The 18,461-nt window shown below is 37.6% G+C and overlaps 1 protein-coding gene across 2 annotated transcripts in view; it reads right to left on the bottom strand.

Moving 5' to 3' along the window:
- Positions 1-11,999: 11,999 nt before the first annotated feature.
- The window catches only part of LOC122555308 (vesicle transport protein SFT2B-like), a 42,418-nt gene continuing 35,956 nt past the window's right edge, over positions 12,000-18,461 (bottom strand). For both annotated transcript variants that reach the window (XM_043701173.1, XM_043701174.1), the window contains one exon: positions 12,000-15,116. In XM_043701173.1, the coding sequence (XP_043557108.1) occupies positions 15,077-15,116 (40 nt within the window). In that variant the 3' untranslated portion in view covers positions 12,000-15,076. The remainder of the gene's footprint in view (positions 15,117-18,461) is intronic.

Raw genomic sequence — 18,461 nt, 5'->3', positions numbered from 1 at the left:
AACTTTAATGCTGTGAATTTCATTTCTTATTTTTGAATAAATAAATATCAGTATCAGTTGTAAAGCAAATGAAATACTTTGAAGATAAGTTAGCTTGTCATTTCAGGAGGTTTTAAAGCTTATTAATATTAATCTGTCATATTTATACATTTTAATAACTGCATAACTTATTTAACCTGCCCGGTCATATTTTAATCACCTACTTAAGACACTTCATACAATTCCTGCAATTTGTTTACAAAATTATTTTCAGATTTTGAATGTGAGTTGATTTTTATTTAATGTCAGTTTAGATCTTTGAAAATATCCAAAAAGTGCATGTTTAAATATTTGCATTGTACCTGGGAGTGAAAAATGAGATAGGCTTCATTCTTCATATCTGCAATCAAGCCACAGTAAATCAAATGTATTTGCATAATTTAAGTGACATACTTCGATGTGGTAGTGTACTCATTTCAAATACCTCATGGTGCATATGAGGTGGTATAACTTTTCCCTAACCAGTTACACAGCTCTCGATCAATATAATCAACAATAATAAGATCAAGCTGATACTGATTTAAAGTGTCCCAATGTCAACAATGCAAAAATGGTTTGATACAAATGCAGCTTGTATGCTAGAATGAAATGTACTTGCTGAATTAATTTTACATCTTTGGTCAATTGAGTCAAAGGCTGCAGAAGATTGTCAGGTAAGAAAGCACCAGCTGATCAATCAAACCCACACAATGATGGACATACCACAATGAATAAACACTTTTTTACAAACTAATACATCTCCTGCCCACACCCTACCAACTTAATATTCTTGGAGAAACAAAAGTAATCTTCAGGACTAGAAGGGGAAGAAGCCTGCTGAGGAAAAAAAATCACACTGCATGTCGGGTACGTTCTGAGGGCAGGGCAGCTCAGTCTGGAACTCCTCTTTTTAAAGGTGGTAAAAGCATCATCCATGAATATTTTTAAAGCAAATGTAGATTCTTAATTTGCATGGGGGTGAGAGGTTATTTGGGATAGGCAGAAATTTGATGTTTCCATCATGTCAGCCTTGATCTTATTGAATAGTGGGACAGATTTGAGTGGTCAAACTGGCTATGCTTGCTCCACATTTGTTTGTTCCCATGTTTGTAAGTCCCTGAAGGAACTTGATAGGTTCTTTGCTGAAAGGATGTTTCCTTTTGTGGGAGACCCTAGAACTAGGAAGTTTAAAAATAAGAGGTCACCTATTTAAGATGGGATGGCAAGAAACATGCCTCTTAGAAGTTTGACACCTGTGGAATACTCTTCCAGAGATTGGTGGAGACAGGATCAAAGAATATTTTCAAGATTGAAGTAAATGGATTCTTGACTAACAAGCTAGTCAAACTGCATTTTAGGTATGCAGGAAAGTGGAGTTGAGTGCATAATCGTCGTGAGATTAGTTGTGAGCTTATTGAACAACAGAGCAGGTTCAAGGGTCAAATGGTCCGCTCCTACTCCTAATTTGTGCATATGAGTGATCATAACTGATTAACTATAGTTATTTAAATAAGGATTCATTCTTAAAGGTCTCCTCTGGAGCTTTTCCAAGGTTTTTATATCATATAATTTGCAGGAAGAGCAAAACTAGTTATAGCCCTCCAGATATGAGCTAACCGGCAATATGTATATTGTTAAAATGATATCCTTTTATCTATACTGAATGCTTCCATTAATAAGACCCCAATTAGCTTTAGCTACAGTTTTTCAACATTACTCATTAAACTTCAGTGATCAGTGCACGATGACAGGTATATCTTTTTCAGCATTAATCCCTGCAACAAACATGCCTATTCTGTGCTGGCCCTATTGATATGTATAAGCCTATCCTTATCTAAATTAATTACCTTTCAAAGAAAGAAAATGCATCATGGTTAACTACAGGGGATGGCACTCATAACTTTGATAAGGCCTGTTTCAGCATTTTGCCAGAGGTAGGAACCAACTTCTGTTTGGAGTTATTCAAAAAGTGATTTATTGGAAAATTGGGCATAGATTGGTGAGGCCAGATTGGAGATGGTGGCACTAGTTTTATAGCTGAAAATGTGTTGCTGGAAAAGCGCAGCAGGTCAGGCAGCATCCAAGGAGCAGGAGAATCGACATTTCGGGCATGAGCCCTTCTGTAATGGATTTGAAAGCTGGGGAATGGTACCCAAGGAGAGGGAATAATAGTTACAAATATTCAATTTCCTTTCTTTCTTCTCATTGATTTTATTTGTTTTACTTGTTTCAAATAGATAGTTATCTGTTTCCATTTTCCATAAATGGTATTGTGCAAAATGTTTCTGCTGGTTTTAATTTTTTTCTGAAATAATTGTCACCAGAAATATTCTAGTTCACAATAATTTATGAAAAATAATCAACAATTCCTCATTTGCTCTGCAGTACCCTTATAATTGATGTCAAATGGACTAAACTGCCCCTAATTCAGATTCTTTGGAAAAATTCAGGCAAAATATTAGAATGTCAGTCTTCCCATGTCTCCTGCACTCCTGTCGCGTGACTTTCAACAGCCAGACATCAGAGGGGATGGTACAAAAACAGAATTTGCTGGAAAAACTCAGCAGGTTAATATTTTGGGCCCAGTGACCATTCTTCAGAACATAACATTACCTCTGCTTTCTCTCCACAGACGCTGCTATTTTCCAGCAATTTCTCCTATTGTTTCTGATTTCCAGCATCCGCAGTTCTGTGTGGGTTTTTTTGATCAGGGTGGACTGTTATAGGTACACAACTAAATGTCATAATCAGCTGGAATGGTATCACATTGTCTGCTCTAAACCAGTTCAAGCAATGATTCTTTGACACAATATAGATCCTGGGAGTTATTAAGCTATAATTTAGGGCAAGTGGCACGCATAAATTCATCAAGAAGTTGTACTAAATTATATCTTGAATGAGCTACAGCAACAAGCTAAGAGCAGCTCCTTTCAGTATTTAGATTACTTAGATTACTTACAGTGTGGAAACAGGCCCTTCGGCCTAACAAGTCCACACCGACCCGCCGAAGCACACCCACTCAGACCCATTCCCCTACATTTACCCCTGCACCTAACACTACGGGAAATTTAGCATAGCCAATTCTCCTAACCTGCACATTTTTGGACTGTGGGAGGACACCGGAGCACCCGGAGGAATCATTGCTTCTGAATTGAACTTCTTATTTTTTTCTCTGGTCCTTTTCAGTGACAGATGACTTTTCACTTATTTGAAAATACAATTCACTATAAGGCTGCAAAAGAGTGTGACAATGGAGATAGAATAAAAAGAAAGAAGCAGTGCCAATAACATATCAACTCCATTAAGACTTGGGAAAAACTAAAATTAATTCAGAAGGTGTTATACAAACATTATCGGAGGTTGTGATGTTAGGTTCTGTTCCCAGAGCAACTAGCAACAAACTGTCGAGTCTGCAAAGCTCCAATTATCCACTTTCACAGATTACACTACAGCAGGTGCATCTATTTAAATATGAGCCTTGGCCCTTGTGTGGTGCAGTGGTAGAGTCCCTACCTTAGACCATGGAGGCCTGGGTTCAAGTCTTACCTGCTCCAGACATATGATATATCTGAATAGGTTGTTTAGAAAAATAGATATTTTCCTTTGTGGCTTTAAAAATGGTTTAATATTAATAAAGCATGAAATTCTTTTGAAGGGATATTGTCCCAAATCTCAGATAAAATATATTCCTTGTTGGGCATTTTTCCTTAATATCAGAATCACTTTGTATATGATAAGTAATTACACAGCCAGTAAAATATTAAATTAATTCATTCACATCACAATGTTTCCAAACTATCTAATCTAACATGTGGTAACAAACAATTCCTAATTTTTCCATTGCTGCTAATTTAGATAGTTTCTGAGAAAAACAGAGCCAGTGAATAAGTCTAACAGTGAATTGGAATTACAAATATCTAATACATCTCACAACCATATGTAACAAACAGATCACTTAGGTATTCTACGTTCAATAAAAGTAGGAACAATGTAAGAAAATTTGAGATTGTTTCATTCTGTTAAAAGCTCTATTGAGCCTGTCATTTCAATTTTGTATCACTCTTTAGTTTTTTCAAAGTGTAATTTGTTATGGAAGCAGATAAAACTTAGGAAATATTCTAACAATAGAGACAGAAAGAAGCAAAAGATGCACCATAAATCCTACATAAGCTTCACACAAGGTGAGAACAATAAAAGCTTTAAAAAGGAAAAATCCTAATTTCATTAACAAACATTTTGGTGATTGTAATTTGTAGTCACGAATGAGATTACATATGCTAAGCTTTTATCATTGTCTTGTCTGAGATATTCGTTTAAACTACTTAATCTATAAATGTCGACAGGTGTTTTGAATAACTAAGGAAAGGTATTAACTGTCAACCACCCAGCTGATATATGAGCATCCTGCTTTGTTCTTTGTTCCTACTCCCTTCACAATTCTGGACAAAATCTCCCACATCAGCTGAAATGTAAAGAAGATAGTTGACTAATATTTCCATCTCCTGTACATTATCCAAATAATTGAAAGAAGAACATGGTCCTGAATGTACCAGAGCCTACAGAAGCCTAATCTCCCAGAAACTCAATCTCCTACTCTGTACAATATTGTCGTCAACCTCAAGCAGCATTTTGCTTTGCACAGGGTGAAGATATAATTGAATTACTAAAATAGCCATCTGCCCAGTCATGCTTTTAATCACAGATAGACTGTACCCTAGGATTATACAACTTAACATGATTTAATGTAGATTAACTGTTTTTTATTAATAGTTGAAGTCTGTTGTAAAATTACAAATTCAACCCAATCCTTTCTTACAATTTCAGGTTGTTAAAAATACTAAAGTAGAAATTTCATAATGGGACTTCGCCTATAGTAAATATAATGTTTCCTTGATTATTGTATGATATATTAACATTGGCTCATACCAAAATGAAGAATTCCTGTGAAGAATATTTTTCTATTGTAGTACTGATGATACAAACCAGTTTGGTACTCAGTTTTCACAGTTAATGGAAATATTAGCATTGCATTCTTCATCGTTTGAATAAAATTGAGAATAAAAGTTTCTTGTGAATTTAAGTGGTATAAACCAACAGGATCCCACAATCACTTTTTAAGAATTCTTTCTCAGGTGTCGCTGGTAGGGGCGACATTAAGTTCCCTTTCCTGGCCTGAGGACCAAAGGGAACTGAATAATGTTTTTTACAGAACGTCAAAGAATAGTTATGAATCAGCCACTTTGCAACAACGGTCTGAATTTCCCCAAAATTTAAATGGGGCTCACGGAGACTTTGTCTATGTGAGCTCTTACATGTTTTCTCATGCAATTTTATGCTGCTCACATCATTAACTCTGCACCATGCCTCCACAGCAAAACTTTTCTGCTATCTTGTGCTCACCAGCCACGGGAATGCTTACAATTGCTGGGTTTCCCAGCAACACTCTCTGCTCATTCCTGAAGAAGAGTCTGTGCCCGAAACGTCGAATCTCCTGTTCCCTGGATGCTGCCTGACCTGCTGTGCTGTTCCAGCAATAAAGTTTCAACCCAGTTCAAATACTGCAAGCTTGGAACTGCCCTTCATAGGACTACACAGGAAATGGCTCAGAGGTAAGTTGGCACCCCACTTTACTGGCAGTAACCTGGGAGTCCTGCTGGACTGAGTGTTGGAGGAGACAGCAGACCTGTTAGGTGGTTTGAAGACAGCACTGTGTCAATACAGTTCAGGGGCATAGCCAGCAATATCATAAAAAGGTTAATGGCCTTCTGTGCTCTGCAAGGGTATGAGACACAATCTTCTTTTTGCTACCTCATACTCACTCTAATGCTACACTGCACACACCTCCCACTAAGGCTTATGGTCCACCATTATCACTATTGCATGCAACTTCTTCCCTGAATTGCTAACATCCACCACGATCACCCAGACAGCTAACCCTGCCTATCCTTTCTGCTTCCTACTCATTCACTTGGGTCAACTCACTGTCTGTCTTCACTTGTTTCAACACCAACAGCGGTGCCATTTCCAGTTCATTCATTTGCTCCTTTTGTTTCATTTCAAGAGAAAGCTGCCCACAATAGGTCAGAGAAGGCCAAGATGGTTGGCGGGGTGCATGACATTTTGCTCAGTACCTATGATATTAGAATTCTTGCTTAAGCAGATGAGGACAGTATTCTTAATGTGACTATTTTTCAATTAATTCCATCTCTCATCTTCTGCAGGCATGAACATCATCTGCACAGTCTCCACTCTGAAGAGAGGAAATCCTCCAAACCCCACCTCATGCACCTCTCATGAAAAAGACAAAGGAAGACTTCATTCAGAACAAGTAGTAGCCAATCTGTCGCCTGTACCATCCACCAGCTCAGACACTGGCAGCTTGTTGGGTATTTCTGCTAAATTAGACTCTGGTGCACATACTGGTGAGCACACAACTTGCACATTTCCACAGCTGGCTAAGGAAGAGACACCCCAGACTGCTGGCAGTCAGAGAACTATTGGAGACTGTGCGCTTGCTTAGCCCTAGTCTGAAGATGGTGTTGGCTATTATTGGTTTCAATCAAATGCACAAACAGAAACAGGTTTTCTCAGAGACACTCAAGAAATTGGATTGAAGGTTGGAGGAGTCCATCAATGTCATCTGTATCTTGCTGCCTCCGGTACTCATGCATCTGGGACTGGTCATCTGCATTGACAAGGTGGTAGGTGCCATGGAGAGCTGGCATTTTTCATTTCCACTGTGCATTTGCTGTGCAGATAAAGATGGAAGGCAACATAGAGTAAGTTGCAGAGTTACCTTGTCAATCTACATGACCCAACAAACCTTCACAATTCTTTCTGCCTTGCCTTCACTTGCGATCTGATGAGGTTTGAGACTCCCCCTGTTCTGACCAAACTTTTTTATTCAACTCTTCTTCTCTTACTTTACCCCTGACCTCTAGGACCACAGCTTAATCATGGCAAACACTGCAATGCATTGTCCCTAGCTGAAGCCAGGGTGGTGGTGACCAAGACTAACAGCAGACACAACACAGCAGCACTTCACAACAGGCTCCAAAGCACTGAAGATGTCACCTAGACAGGGGATGAAATGACTGCAAATTGACTTCTTAGCTCAGTGAACATATCCACAACTACCTCCTTGGCCTCCACGATGACCCTTGCCCTCCCCATGCTCTATTGTCTTTACATGTTGACTTATCACCTTTTGCTATTTTTGCTTCCTCTGCATCCCACATTTTACTTCCCTAACTTCGTCACCAAAACATTGGCTCCTGTTAACCACCTTCAGCAGTGAACAGACCCCTTAGAGTGGCTGTAGCCCACTTCCCCTTACCAAATTCAAATATCAGTCCTGACTGATGACTGACCAGATATCTCACTGATCACTGTGCTGCCCTGGACAACTGACTTAAATCAATCCCTAGATTGGTTGCACTCAATTTGCAGGATTGATCATGGCCCAATTCCTGGACTATAATGAAATGGAACCCTGACCCTAAATGCCCCAAGTGGTCGAATGTGTCCAAGCCTCTGGATTGGTTTCAGATGAATCCCATGACTTATTGTGCAATTAATCCTGTATGATGATTGTACTCTTGAGTTAACAGAAGAGTATTCCATCAGACTTTGTGTTTGCTGTATAAACTGCTGGCACACACTAGAGATGTGACATTAATGCAGTAAGGTGCTGTATACCAATAAGCCCACCCCTTGATTGATCATTGCTTGCAAACATGACAAGTTGCTTGCCTTCTGTGTAAAAAGGCAAATCAAGACAGAAGTTCTGTGAACCTTTAAGTTGTGAATGAGGTGCCAATGGGCAAAGAGGCAAGTCAGAGATAAGTCAGAGATGTCATTAACATCCATATAGGTGCAAATTGACTGCATGCTAAGAGTGCAAGAAAAGGGCTCAATTGCACACCCTGTTCTGATATATGAAGTGTGTGCCTGGCTTTGTATGCAAAGCAGCCTGTCAATGGGTGTCAGTGAGCTCCAAAGTGCAGTATTGAAATGCTGCACTGTATTATGAGTGGGAGATGTCCCATGATGCTGTGATAACGCTGGTACTTGACCAACACCAGCCTCCATGAATGGAGGGTGCAGGTGAGCGATGCCCAGGGTGAGAAGGAGAAGTATTAGAGCCCTGCACTATGCTGAGTCATGTTCCTACTGGATACTTTCTGATGGGCATGTAGTTGACTACTAAATTTGTTTTGTGCCTTGAAAGGCCAGGTGTAAATAGGGCAGGACACCTCAAAGATTTGAGCTTTGGACAAACTGCTGGCACAGGCTTTCCTCTCCTTGTGTCTTGCTTTTGTCTTCTGAAATAGAGGCCATACCATTTATTATTTGGTAGCAAGTACATCTCCCAGGACTTCAAGTCAACACCAAAATACCTCAGTGGAGCCTTTTTGCAGTATTTCCTTTGGTCTCATGAGCATTTGCCTCAGAATCAAGCTCTCCAAAGAATATTAACTTTGGTGAGTGTTTGACTATATGTCCAATCCAAATCAGTTTTGGTCTCCCACTATAATGTTGATGCTGAGCAGATCAGCTCAACTGAGCACTTCAGAATTTGATATTTTGTCCTGCCATCTGACCTGCAGAAGATTCCCAAGTCAGCTGAAGTGACATTGGTTGAACTTCCTGGCATAACACTGGTACACAGTATGAGACTTGCTCGTGTGGAACAATAGGCAGGACTATTGCTTATGGATTTTAAGTTGATCAGTTGGTAGCATTCCTGTAAAATCCTTTGGGATGTTTTCCATTTAAAATCGGCAACTAAATACAAGATATCAGTAGCAGAAATGGTTTCAGTCTTGATGACCCTGGCGTTCTGACTGCAGAAATTGATGTTCACACTTAAAGAATAACTCCTTGGGCAAAGCGCCATAAGACTGAAGATATTTATGAAGCACGTGAAGGAATCAATCTCTCCAATGAGTTGGGACTTTGTAGTCAGGATTTTCACCTTGGGATTTATGTTCATTGTTAATAATCAGTTCAGCATTCAAACTCAAGACGACAGACTCCGCTAAGTAGAGGATTTAGATTTTTTTTTGCTTTTTGTGAAAAAAAGTAAGCAAATATGTATCCAATATTGAAATGACCACAAAAAGCATTTTGCTAATTTAAGAATATATCTTTGAAAATGCCGCAAGAATACTGTTTGTACATCTTTAATGATGAATAGATTATTTTTTGAGACAGAACAAGAATAGTTAATAAGACAACAACTGTCAACAGAGCAGGTAATAGCTTTTTCCTAATTTATTCAATTGAAATGACCACAAAAAGCATTTTGCTAATTTAATATATCTTTGAAAATGCTGCAAGAATACTGTTTGTACATCTTTAACGATGAATAGATTATTTTTTGAGACAGAACAAGAATAGTTAATAAGACAACTGTCAACAGAGCAGGTAATAGCTTTTTCCTAATTTATTCACTCTGCTCTAAGGCGGCTTTTCAATTTTGTTCCAGATCAGATTTTTGAGAAGTTATTTTATTTAAATTATTAGGATACTTTAAGTGGTCAACTGGAGAAGATGATTTACAAAAACGCATTTTTAAAAACTGATATCACACAGGGGAGGACAATGATGATACTAGGAGTGACTCAGCTTCCCAGTAGACAAAAGAAATTCTAGAAGACAGTGATATATAATTTGATAACTAAGGCAGTAGATAAGCATTTCAGTGGCTGCAAACATGAATCTGTGACAATGTACTACCTCCCTAGCACTAGGGTCAACCATGGGACTGAGTGGCTACAGAGCTCTGAAGGAGGGTCACTGGACTCAAAATATTAAGTGTTTTCCTTTTACAGATGCTACCAGATGTGCAGGGTTTTCTCCAGCCCTTCCTGTTTTTGCATGCATCATACAATTTCCTAACTGGTTGATTAAAATCTACAAATCGTTAAGTTAGGCTACAATCTTTCTGAATAGTGTGCACAGTTCTGATCACCTCCATTGAAAAGATGTATTTCCCCTGAGGAGCATTCAGACATTTAAGAGGATGTTGTTGGTACTGGAATAATGCAGCTATTAGGAAAGATTGAATGGGTTGGGGTTCTTTTTGGAACCAAAAAGGTTGAGGGGAGTATTGATTGAGATGTATGAAATTGTGAAGGCTTGAAAAAGAAGTGAAAAGTGCTTATTTGGCTTGGCAGTGACTAAGGGGATAGATTTAAAGTAGAAAGATTAGAGAACTTGAGAAAAAAATTTCTTCAGCCAGAAGTTGGCAGAGATCAAGAGCTTACTCCCTGGAAGGTTAGCAGAAGCATTAACAGATATCAGGACTGCACCTGAATGGCCATAACTTGCAAGGCTATTGTTTAAGTAAACTTTTGTAAATTGATTGGTACAGACTTGATGGTTCTAGTGACTTTTTTTCTGTGCTGTAAATGTTTTATGATTCTATGTGGATATAACTGACAAGAATATTATTTATTAGTAATCACCAATTCCCCTCAAGGTGGTAGTTGTGAACTGCTTAACTACTTTATGTGGCAGCTGGCCTGCATTCACACTGGTGCTGGGGAGGGGATTACTGTTTTAAAAACAGTAATACTGTTCCAAGTTAGGATGGCATATGTCTTTCATGGAGATTTGGAGATGATAGTGTTCCTTGTTCTTCTATATGTTGCAGATCTTTAAAAGGTGTTGCTGGAAAAGTCTTGGCGAGTTGCTGTGGTGCATGCTACATACTGCAACCTCAGTGTAACAGTGGCAGAATTTTTACAATGTGGATGGAATATCAAGCAAGCAAGCAGACTATTTCAACGGAATAGTAAGCTTCATAAATGTTGTTAGAACTGCACACTTCCAGATACATGAAGAATATACTACAACATTCAACTTCAGATTTAGAGATGACAGGCTTTGGGAGATAGGAAATATAATACCTAATGCAGAATTTCCAGCCTCTGACATGCTCTTGTACTGACATGTATATGATTGGCTGATTCAGTTAAGGGTCTGGTTAAAAATTATTAGGATGTTGATGCTGGGGAACTCAGCTACAGTATGAAAAGGGATGCTAAGATTCTGTCTTGGTTGAGATCGTCTTGTCACGTACTAGTCTGGTTTAAACATGACTTGCAACATAACGGCTTAAATCTGAACGTCATCTATGTGTTAATGAAGCAATCTATGCAGCTCGAGGTATTGTGAATATTACTGAATGCAAACCAGTGAACATCTTCACTTCTGACCTCAAAATTTGAGGAAGGCCACTGATGAAGCAATTGAAGATGGTTGGACCTTGGACACTGAGAAACACCTCCAACAATGGCCTGGGGTGGAGCTGATTGTTTGTAGGAGAGTTCCAATTATGTACCCGTTTACGTGCTTCCTAATTTCATTCCTAAGTGATTTTGCTATAAATTTTAGATTCTGACCCAAGTCATAAACTCCTCATTCAGCAGGAATAGCTTCCATCATCTACTTGATCTGTTTTCCTTAATACCAAGAAAACTTCAATCAAATTATCCTTACACCATCTAAATTCCGAGGTTTCCAACCCTAGTTTCTGTAATCTTAGATTATAATTTACCCTGGAAGTTCAGGTATTATTTTGGCAAATCTATACCACACTCTCCAAAGCCAACAGTATCCCCAAGATAATTTCTTTGGTGTTCTTGTTCTACTTTTCCACAATGTTTTCTAGTTCTCTAGACATATTAAAGCATTCAGTTTGCTTGATTCCAGTGTCTGTTCATGACATTTTAAATGATATTTGTACCTAGATTCTCATGTTGCTAGCTTCTCAAAAGTTTTAAGTTAACAACTGATATGTTAATCAAGAATTGGATATTAAAACATTAAAGAAAGAGGCAATGATCAAAGTTCCAATAACAATTATGGACCTCTGGGTATTTAGTGAAACTTGAAACAACTTCTTATATCAAAATTACGGTAACTGATGATTTTGATTCCATTTAGGGAAGTAAAATGTTAAATACAATATATTGTTTTTTGGCTTCATTTTAATGAAAACAGGTTGCACTAATACAAAGTTAGACATAGCATTAGTGTACGTAGATTTTGCATCTTCACAAAAAGTAGTTAGTTCATGCATTTTATTTTACTTACTTTACACTAATCTATATACAACTGAAATTAATCTGCCACACCAATATCCAGAAAAATACGAATAGATTCCAAAATATGCAATACAATTATAGAATTACACTGTCATTTACACAAGTTCCACCATAACTTTCAACATATTAATATTGAATTGTTGCCCACAAAATTAAATTCTAGCTTGAAGCCAGTTGCCTCTACATGCAAATACCATTGTTATTGGAAATGGAGAAACAGCTTTAAAAAAAACAAACCTGTATATAGTATCCTTCTTAATTCATCTATCACATGAATTGTCAAAAGTGAAAATAATCTAATACACATGTCTGTAATTTTTCTTGAAACTGCACCAGTTAAAAATGTAACTGCACAATTTTAATGTAGATTTTCAAAGTTACAAAATAAATTGAACCAAAGGAGACTTCAAATATAAAAAAGTGCAAGATGTCAGCATTCCATTCATAGTTGGTATAAATACTACATGGAATAACTGCAGCAAAATGATTCACACAGGCAACTCTAGATCGAGACAAAAAAAATTCATCAAAAACTCAAATTATACAAATACTAAATTATGTAAAACATTATAACAAATGCTAAAACATGCTGACCTCATGGCTTCATAAACAAGCAACTTTTAATTTTGTTTAGTGGCTTTTGCACCTACACTTGTAAGATTTATTTACCGTTAATTGTCACTAAATGGAAAGATAGAATGGCCAAGTAATAGAGGGTGACAAAAGAAAAATAAAGGTGGATATTTTTCCCCTTCCAATTTTCCACATCCACTAGAAACATTTATTAAAGGCAGAGTGCTGCAAATATTGTGTCTCTCTGGTTTTGTTATTGCTAAGGTTAGCCCTCCATCTGTACTGAGTTCAGCTCAACAGTAATATGCACAATAATGGATTTCAATTTCCTTGAAGATTACATTTGAAAGATATATTTTCATTTGTTTAAAGTTATGACTGAACCGTCCAATACAAAATGTAATTAGTGTTCAAATGCTCTCAAAGTGTTTAATAGACTGGTAAAATTTCAAGAGGCAAAGAGAGAAATAATAAATATCTTCAGGACAATTAGTTTACCAGTATTTAAGACAATGTAATAAAGATTCAAATTTGGTTGTAAACAAAGCAGCCAAACAAAGAAGCACTTCATAATTCCAAAATGCACATGTGCTCTAAGGCACTCATTGCTCAAATGTAGGCACAGCAGATTGTAATAAGTACACTAAGTCATAATACAAGACAATCTCTGATTACATACAAATGTAATAGAAAATTGGAACTATTTTAATATTCACATTACTCAATATGCAATGGATCTCAGAAAAAGGAGGGAGAAAGTAAGAAAGCAAATTCAAAAAGAAATAAAAACAAAATACACAACCCCACTTTAAGCAGGCATAATGTTTGTTATGTTAAAGATGATAGTGTTAGCAATTGTATATGTGGCAAACTGTTTATGAATTGTAAGTGTTACGTAGTCATCTCTGATCTCAAAAATAGCATCAATTTTTATCTACTTCCATTACTACTGGAAGCTACAGTTATCTCCAGAATAATATATTAACCTGATCCCATTACATTTTACTAAAATCCAGAATGGAAAATGTGTTAAATTGTTTGGGAATTTCTTTTCACATTCTCTTCAAGAAGAAGAGTCTATAAAGTCAAAACTTCATAACCAGAAAAGAGTAGTACAAATCAAAACTGTGCAGTATTTTACATCGTGTCATTACAGATCATAAAATTATTGATTGGAATAGCTGTCTATAAACATTAATTCTTTAAACAGTGAATTCTAGGCTTGGTGGTGGGAAGGTGTTGCAATAAGCAAAGATGCAGTTTACCAAAATTATAGGTTATAGAAGTAATTAAGATTTAAAACTACTCAGTAAAATAGTAATATAGTGTTGAAGACATCTGTATTAAATATTATGGCAAAAAAATTATACATTTATGAAGCTCTGACCATTTCAATTAAGCATAATTTGCAGGCGGTCTGTAGTAAAATACAGCAAAAACTATAAGCCTCTAGAAATCTTGTACACAACTAGGTTTACTTCAGCTTTATATTTATTAGAGACACATCATATTGACACAAAAGGCACATCTTCAAATATCTAAGGCATAAAAATACATTAAGAAGCCTGTTTAGCAATTACATGGTCTTTTAGATATCAGTACTGTATATTGAAAACTGTTCAACTCAGACTGCAGCTGATGACTGGAAATATTTTTTGGAATTCCCCAAAATGAAGGCACTTTTATTGATCTTAAATTTGGAATGCAAATCATTTGTCATGATCATCAAATTTTTTTTGTTGAAAATGTTAACAGGCTTAACAGTAACATCTTAAGCCATTTGATAATTTATAGTCACTTTTGTAAAAACCGCAAATGTCAAACAGTAGAAGTATTAGCACTAACCACACTGTTAAGGCAATACATTTACATCATCAGGTCACTCTTTAACCAGAATTTAAGAACGAATGTTTAGCACAGTTATCAATATCTAAATAAATTTCAGTGTTTTCAATTTGGGATTTCACTTGTTAAATCACCATAGTCCTGGATCAATTTGTGAAAATAAAAGTGATAGTACAATTTCTGAAAGACTGTTAGAAATTACTTGTTTGTTTTTAAAAATGACTCAGCATTTTTTGAAAAGTTACACACAGTGTTCAAAGTATGAATTTGTATTGACCATATCTTTACCTAGAAAATGGAATGTTGCTTTTCAGGATAACAATCACCCTTTTAAAATTATGAAAAGGGTAACAAAATTTGTAAACTATCCAATTGTGGGTAAGAAGTTATGCTTCAGGAAAGAGAGAGAGAGAATTAACTGCAGCATACATTAAGACACTTAGAGGATTGTGTGTAAACAGGCACAAAAAACATAACAGATGCCCCACTCTTAGCATAGTGTTCCTCCTCCATTATACGTAGCTTCATGCCAAACATGTTGTAAAGCACTTTATCACTGCATCTCTATAAAATAAAAAATATTCAAACGTCACTTCTTGTACTCAACCATTTAGAAAATCAATATTTAGCATTTTTAAAACACAGATGGTTGAATTGTTTCCCAAACAAACAAAACATGATTTATGTTAAGTAATAATTGAAACCTTGACAATTTCACTTATGCCAGACCTAAAACTCTGAATTTTTTTTAACAAGTATAGTCTGGACAAAATTTAAGACATTATAAATTTCGATAAGAAATACTAACATATGTACCAAAATTGTTTTATAAAACCAACAAGATCTCCTTTGATAGTAGCAGCAGTCTGAACTGTTAAAGTGGCATGATAAGATCATTAAAAGGCTATGCATAGCAGGCAAAATGCAAGCAAAATTATCCTGGAAGTGTGTACTGCAGGTAATAAGACAATGAGCCTATTGATAAGGAGAAAGAATATGACCAGAAGGCAGCAGCAACAGCAGATATCACTTGTATGTAACTTTGATGTTAAGTGGTAGCATCTGGGATGCGCAGGGCTTTCATACAAATTGGACCACAATGAATTATTTTTATAGAACACCTTTTAATTGTTGAAATGATTTTGTGCAGGAAAAGGTGACAACCAAATTGCTCCCCGAAAGGTACCATGAACAGCAGTTAAATAAAAGACCAGTTAATCTATTTAGGTTGAGGAATTAAGATTGAACAGGGAATAAGAATATATCGGTAATTTGCACAAGGCATCATGGATTCTTTGACAAACACCTGAGCAAACATCAAGCTTCAACATAACCATGGCACTTTTAATCATGCTTCACTGAAATTCCAACTTAGAATTCAGAATCCACAGCCTTCTGATTTGGAGAAAACAATTACTATACCAAATGAGAAAGATGAGAAAGACTATTTTAAATGCAAAATTGACGACACAAGTAGCCTCCATGAATTGTTCTTACTGTTGTGTGAATACAAAAATATACAAGGGCTGTACCCTGAATTAAGGGAAGCTTAGACTACTTATTCAAAGTTACAGCATGTTTTCTCTTAAATGTAATGCAGTATGCATTCAGGAAGTAGTTTTTTTGTTTAAAATGTAACTTAGCAGGATGAAGATTTTCATACTTTCAAATTTAGTGTTAAATTGATGACAAAACAAAATAGGTGCTAGAAACTGAAATACAATTAGAAAAGGTTCAAAATAGGCAGATCAAACAGCACCAGTGTCGACAGCGGAATTAACGTATTAGGTCAGACACCTCCTTTCAGAAGCAATCTGAAAGACTAACAATCCATATTTGATCAGTTAATGACATGCACACTTTTGTTCAGAATGACTGAGCACTGAGTCATAGATGTACAGCATGGAAACAGACCCTTCGGTCCAACCCGTGCATGCCAACCAGATATCCCAACCCAATCTAGTACCACCTGCCAGCACCCGGCCCATATCCCTCCAAACCCTTCCTACTCATATACCCATCCAAATGCCTTTTAATGTTGCAATTGTATCAGCCTCCATCACTTCCTCTGGCAGCTCATTCCATATACGTACCACCCTCTGTGAAAAGGTTGCCTCTTAGGTCTCTTTTATATCTTTTCCCTCTCACCCTAAACATATGCCCTCTAGATCTGGACTTCCTGACCCCAGGGAAATAACTTTGTCTATTTATCCTATCCATGCCTCTCATGATTTTGTAAACCTCTATAAGGTCACCCCTCAACCTCTGACGCTCCAGGGAAAACAGCCCCAGCCTGTTCATCCTCTCCCTATAGCTCAAATCCTCCAACCCTAGCAACATCCTTGTAAATCTTTTTTGAACCCTTTCAAGTTTCACAACATCTTTCTGATAGGAAGGAGACGAGAACTGCATGCAATATTCCAACAATGGCCTAACCAATGTCCTGTACAGCCGCAAAATGACCTCCCTAACCAATGTCCTGTACAGCCGCAAAATGACCTCCCAACTCTTGTTTTCAATACCCTGACCAATAAAAGAAAGCATACCAAAAGCCGCCTTCACTATCCTATCTACCTGCGACTCCACTTTCAAGGAGCTATGAACCTGCACTCCAAGGTCTCTTTGTTCAGCAATACTCCCGAGGACCTTACCATTAAGTGTATAAGTCCTGCTAAGATTTGCTTTCCCAAAATGCAGCACCTCGCATTTATCTGAATTAAACTCCATCTGCCACTTCTCAGCCCATTGGCCCATCTAATCATGATCCTGTTGTAATCTGAGTAACCTTCTTCACTGTCCACTACACTTCCAATTTTGGTGTCATCTGCAAACTTACTAACTGTAGGTGCGGTAGAGTGGCTCAGTGGTTCACACTGCTGCCTCACAGCACCAGGGTCCCAGGAAGTTTTCCAGCCTTGGGTGACTGTGTGGAGTTTGCACATTCTCCCAGTGTCTGCGTGGGTTTCCTCCGGGTGCTCTGGTTTCCTCCCACAGTCCAAAGATGTGCAGGTCAGGTGAATTGGCCATGCGAAATTGCTCATAGTGTTAGGTGCATTAGTCAGAGGGAAATGGGTCTGGTGGGTCACTCTTCTGAAGGTCGGTGTGGGTTTGTGGACTCCACCACCACCCTCTGTCTTCTACCTTTGAGCCAGTTCTGTATCCAATTGGCTAGTTCTCCCTGTATTCTGTGATATCTAACCTTGCTAATCAGTCTCCCATGGCGAACCTTGTCGAACACCTTACTGAAGTCCATATAGATCACATCCACTGCTCTGCCCTCTTCAATCCTCTTTGTTACTTCTTGAAAAAAAAACTCAATTACGTTTATGAGACATGCTTTCCCACACACAAAGCCATGTTGACTATCCCTAATCAGTCCTTGCCTTTCCAAATACATGAACATCCTGTCCCTCAGGATTCCCACCAACAACTTGCCCACCACCAACGTCAGGCTCACTGACCTTTAGTTCCCTGGCTTGTCCTTACCACCCTTCTTAAACAGTGGCACCACGTTAGCCAACCTCCAATCTCCGGCACCTCACCTGTGACTATCGATGATACAAATATCTCAGCAAGAGGCCCAGCAATCACATCTCCCCCTTCCCACAGAGTTCTAGGATACACCTGATCAGGTCCTGGAGATTTATCCACCTTTACCCGTTTCAAGACATCCAGCACTTCCTCCTCTGTAATCTGGACATTTTGCAAGATGTCACCATCTATTTCGCTACAGTCTGTATCTTCCATATCCTTTTCCACAGTGAATACTGATGCAAAATACTTGTTTAGTATCTCCACCATTTTCTGCAGCTCCACACAAAGGCCACCTTGCTGATCTTTGAGGGGCCCTATTCTCTCCCTAGTTACCCTTTTGTCCTTAATGTATTTGTAAAAACTCTTTAGATTCTC

The sequence above is a fragment of the Chiloscyllium plagiosum genome, chromosome 12 (genome assembly GCF_004010195.1).
Source record: "Chiloscyllium plagiosum isolate BGI_BamShark_2017 chromosome 12, ASM401019v2, whole genome shotgun sequence".
Classification (NCBI taxonomy): Eukaryota; Metazoa; Chordata; class Chondrichthyes; order Orectolobiformes; family Hemiscylliidae; genus Chiloscyllium; species Chiloscyllium plagiosum.
Note: the sequence above shows the minus strand (reverse complement) of the source record. Positions and strands in the feature narration are given on the sequence as shown.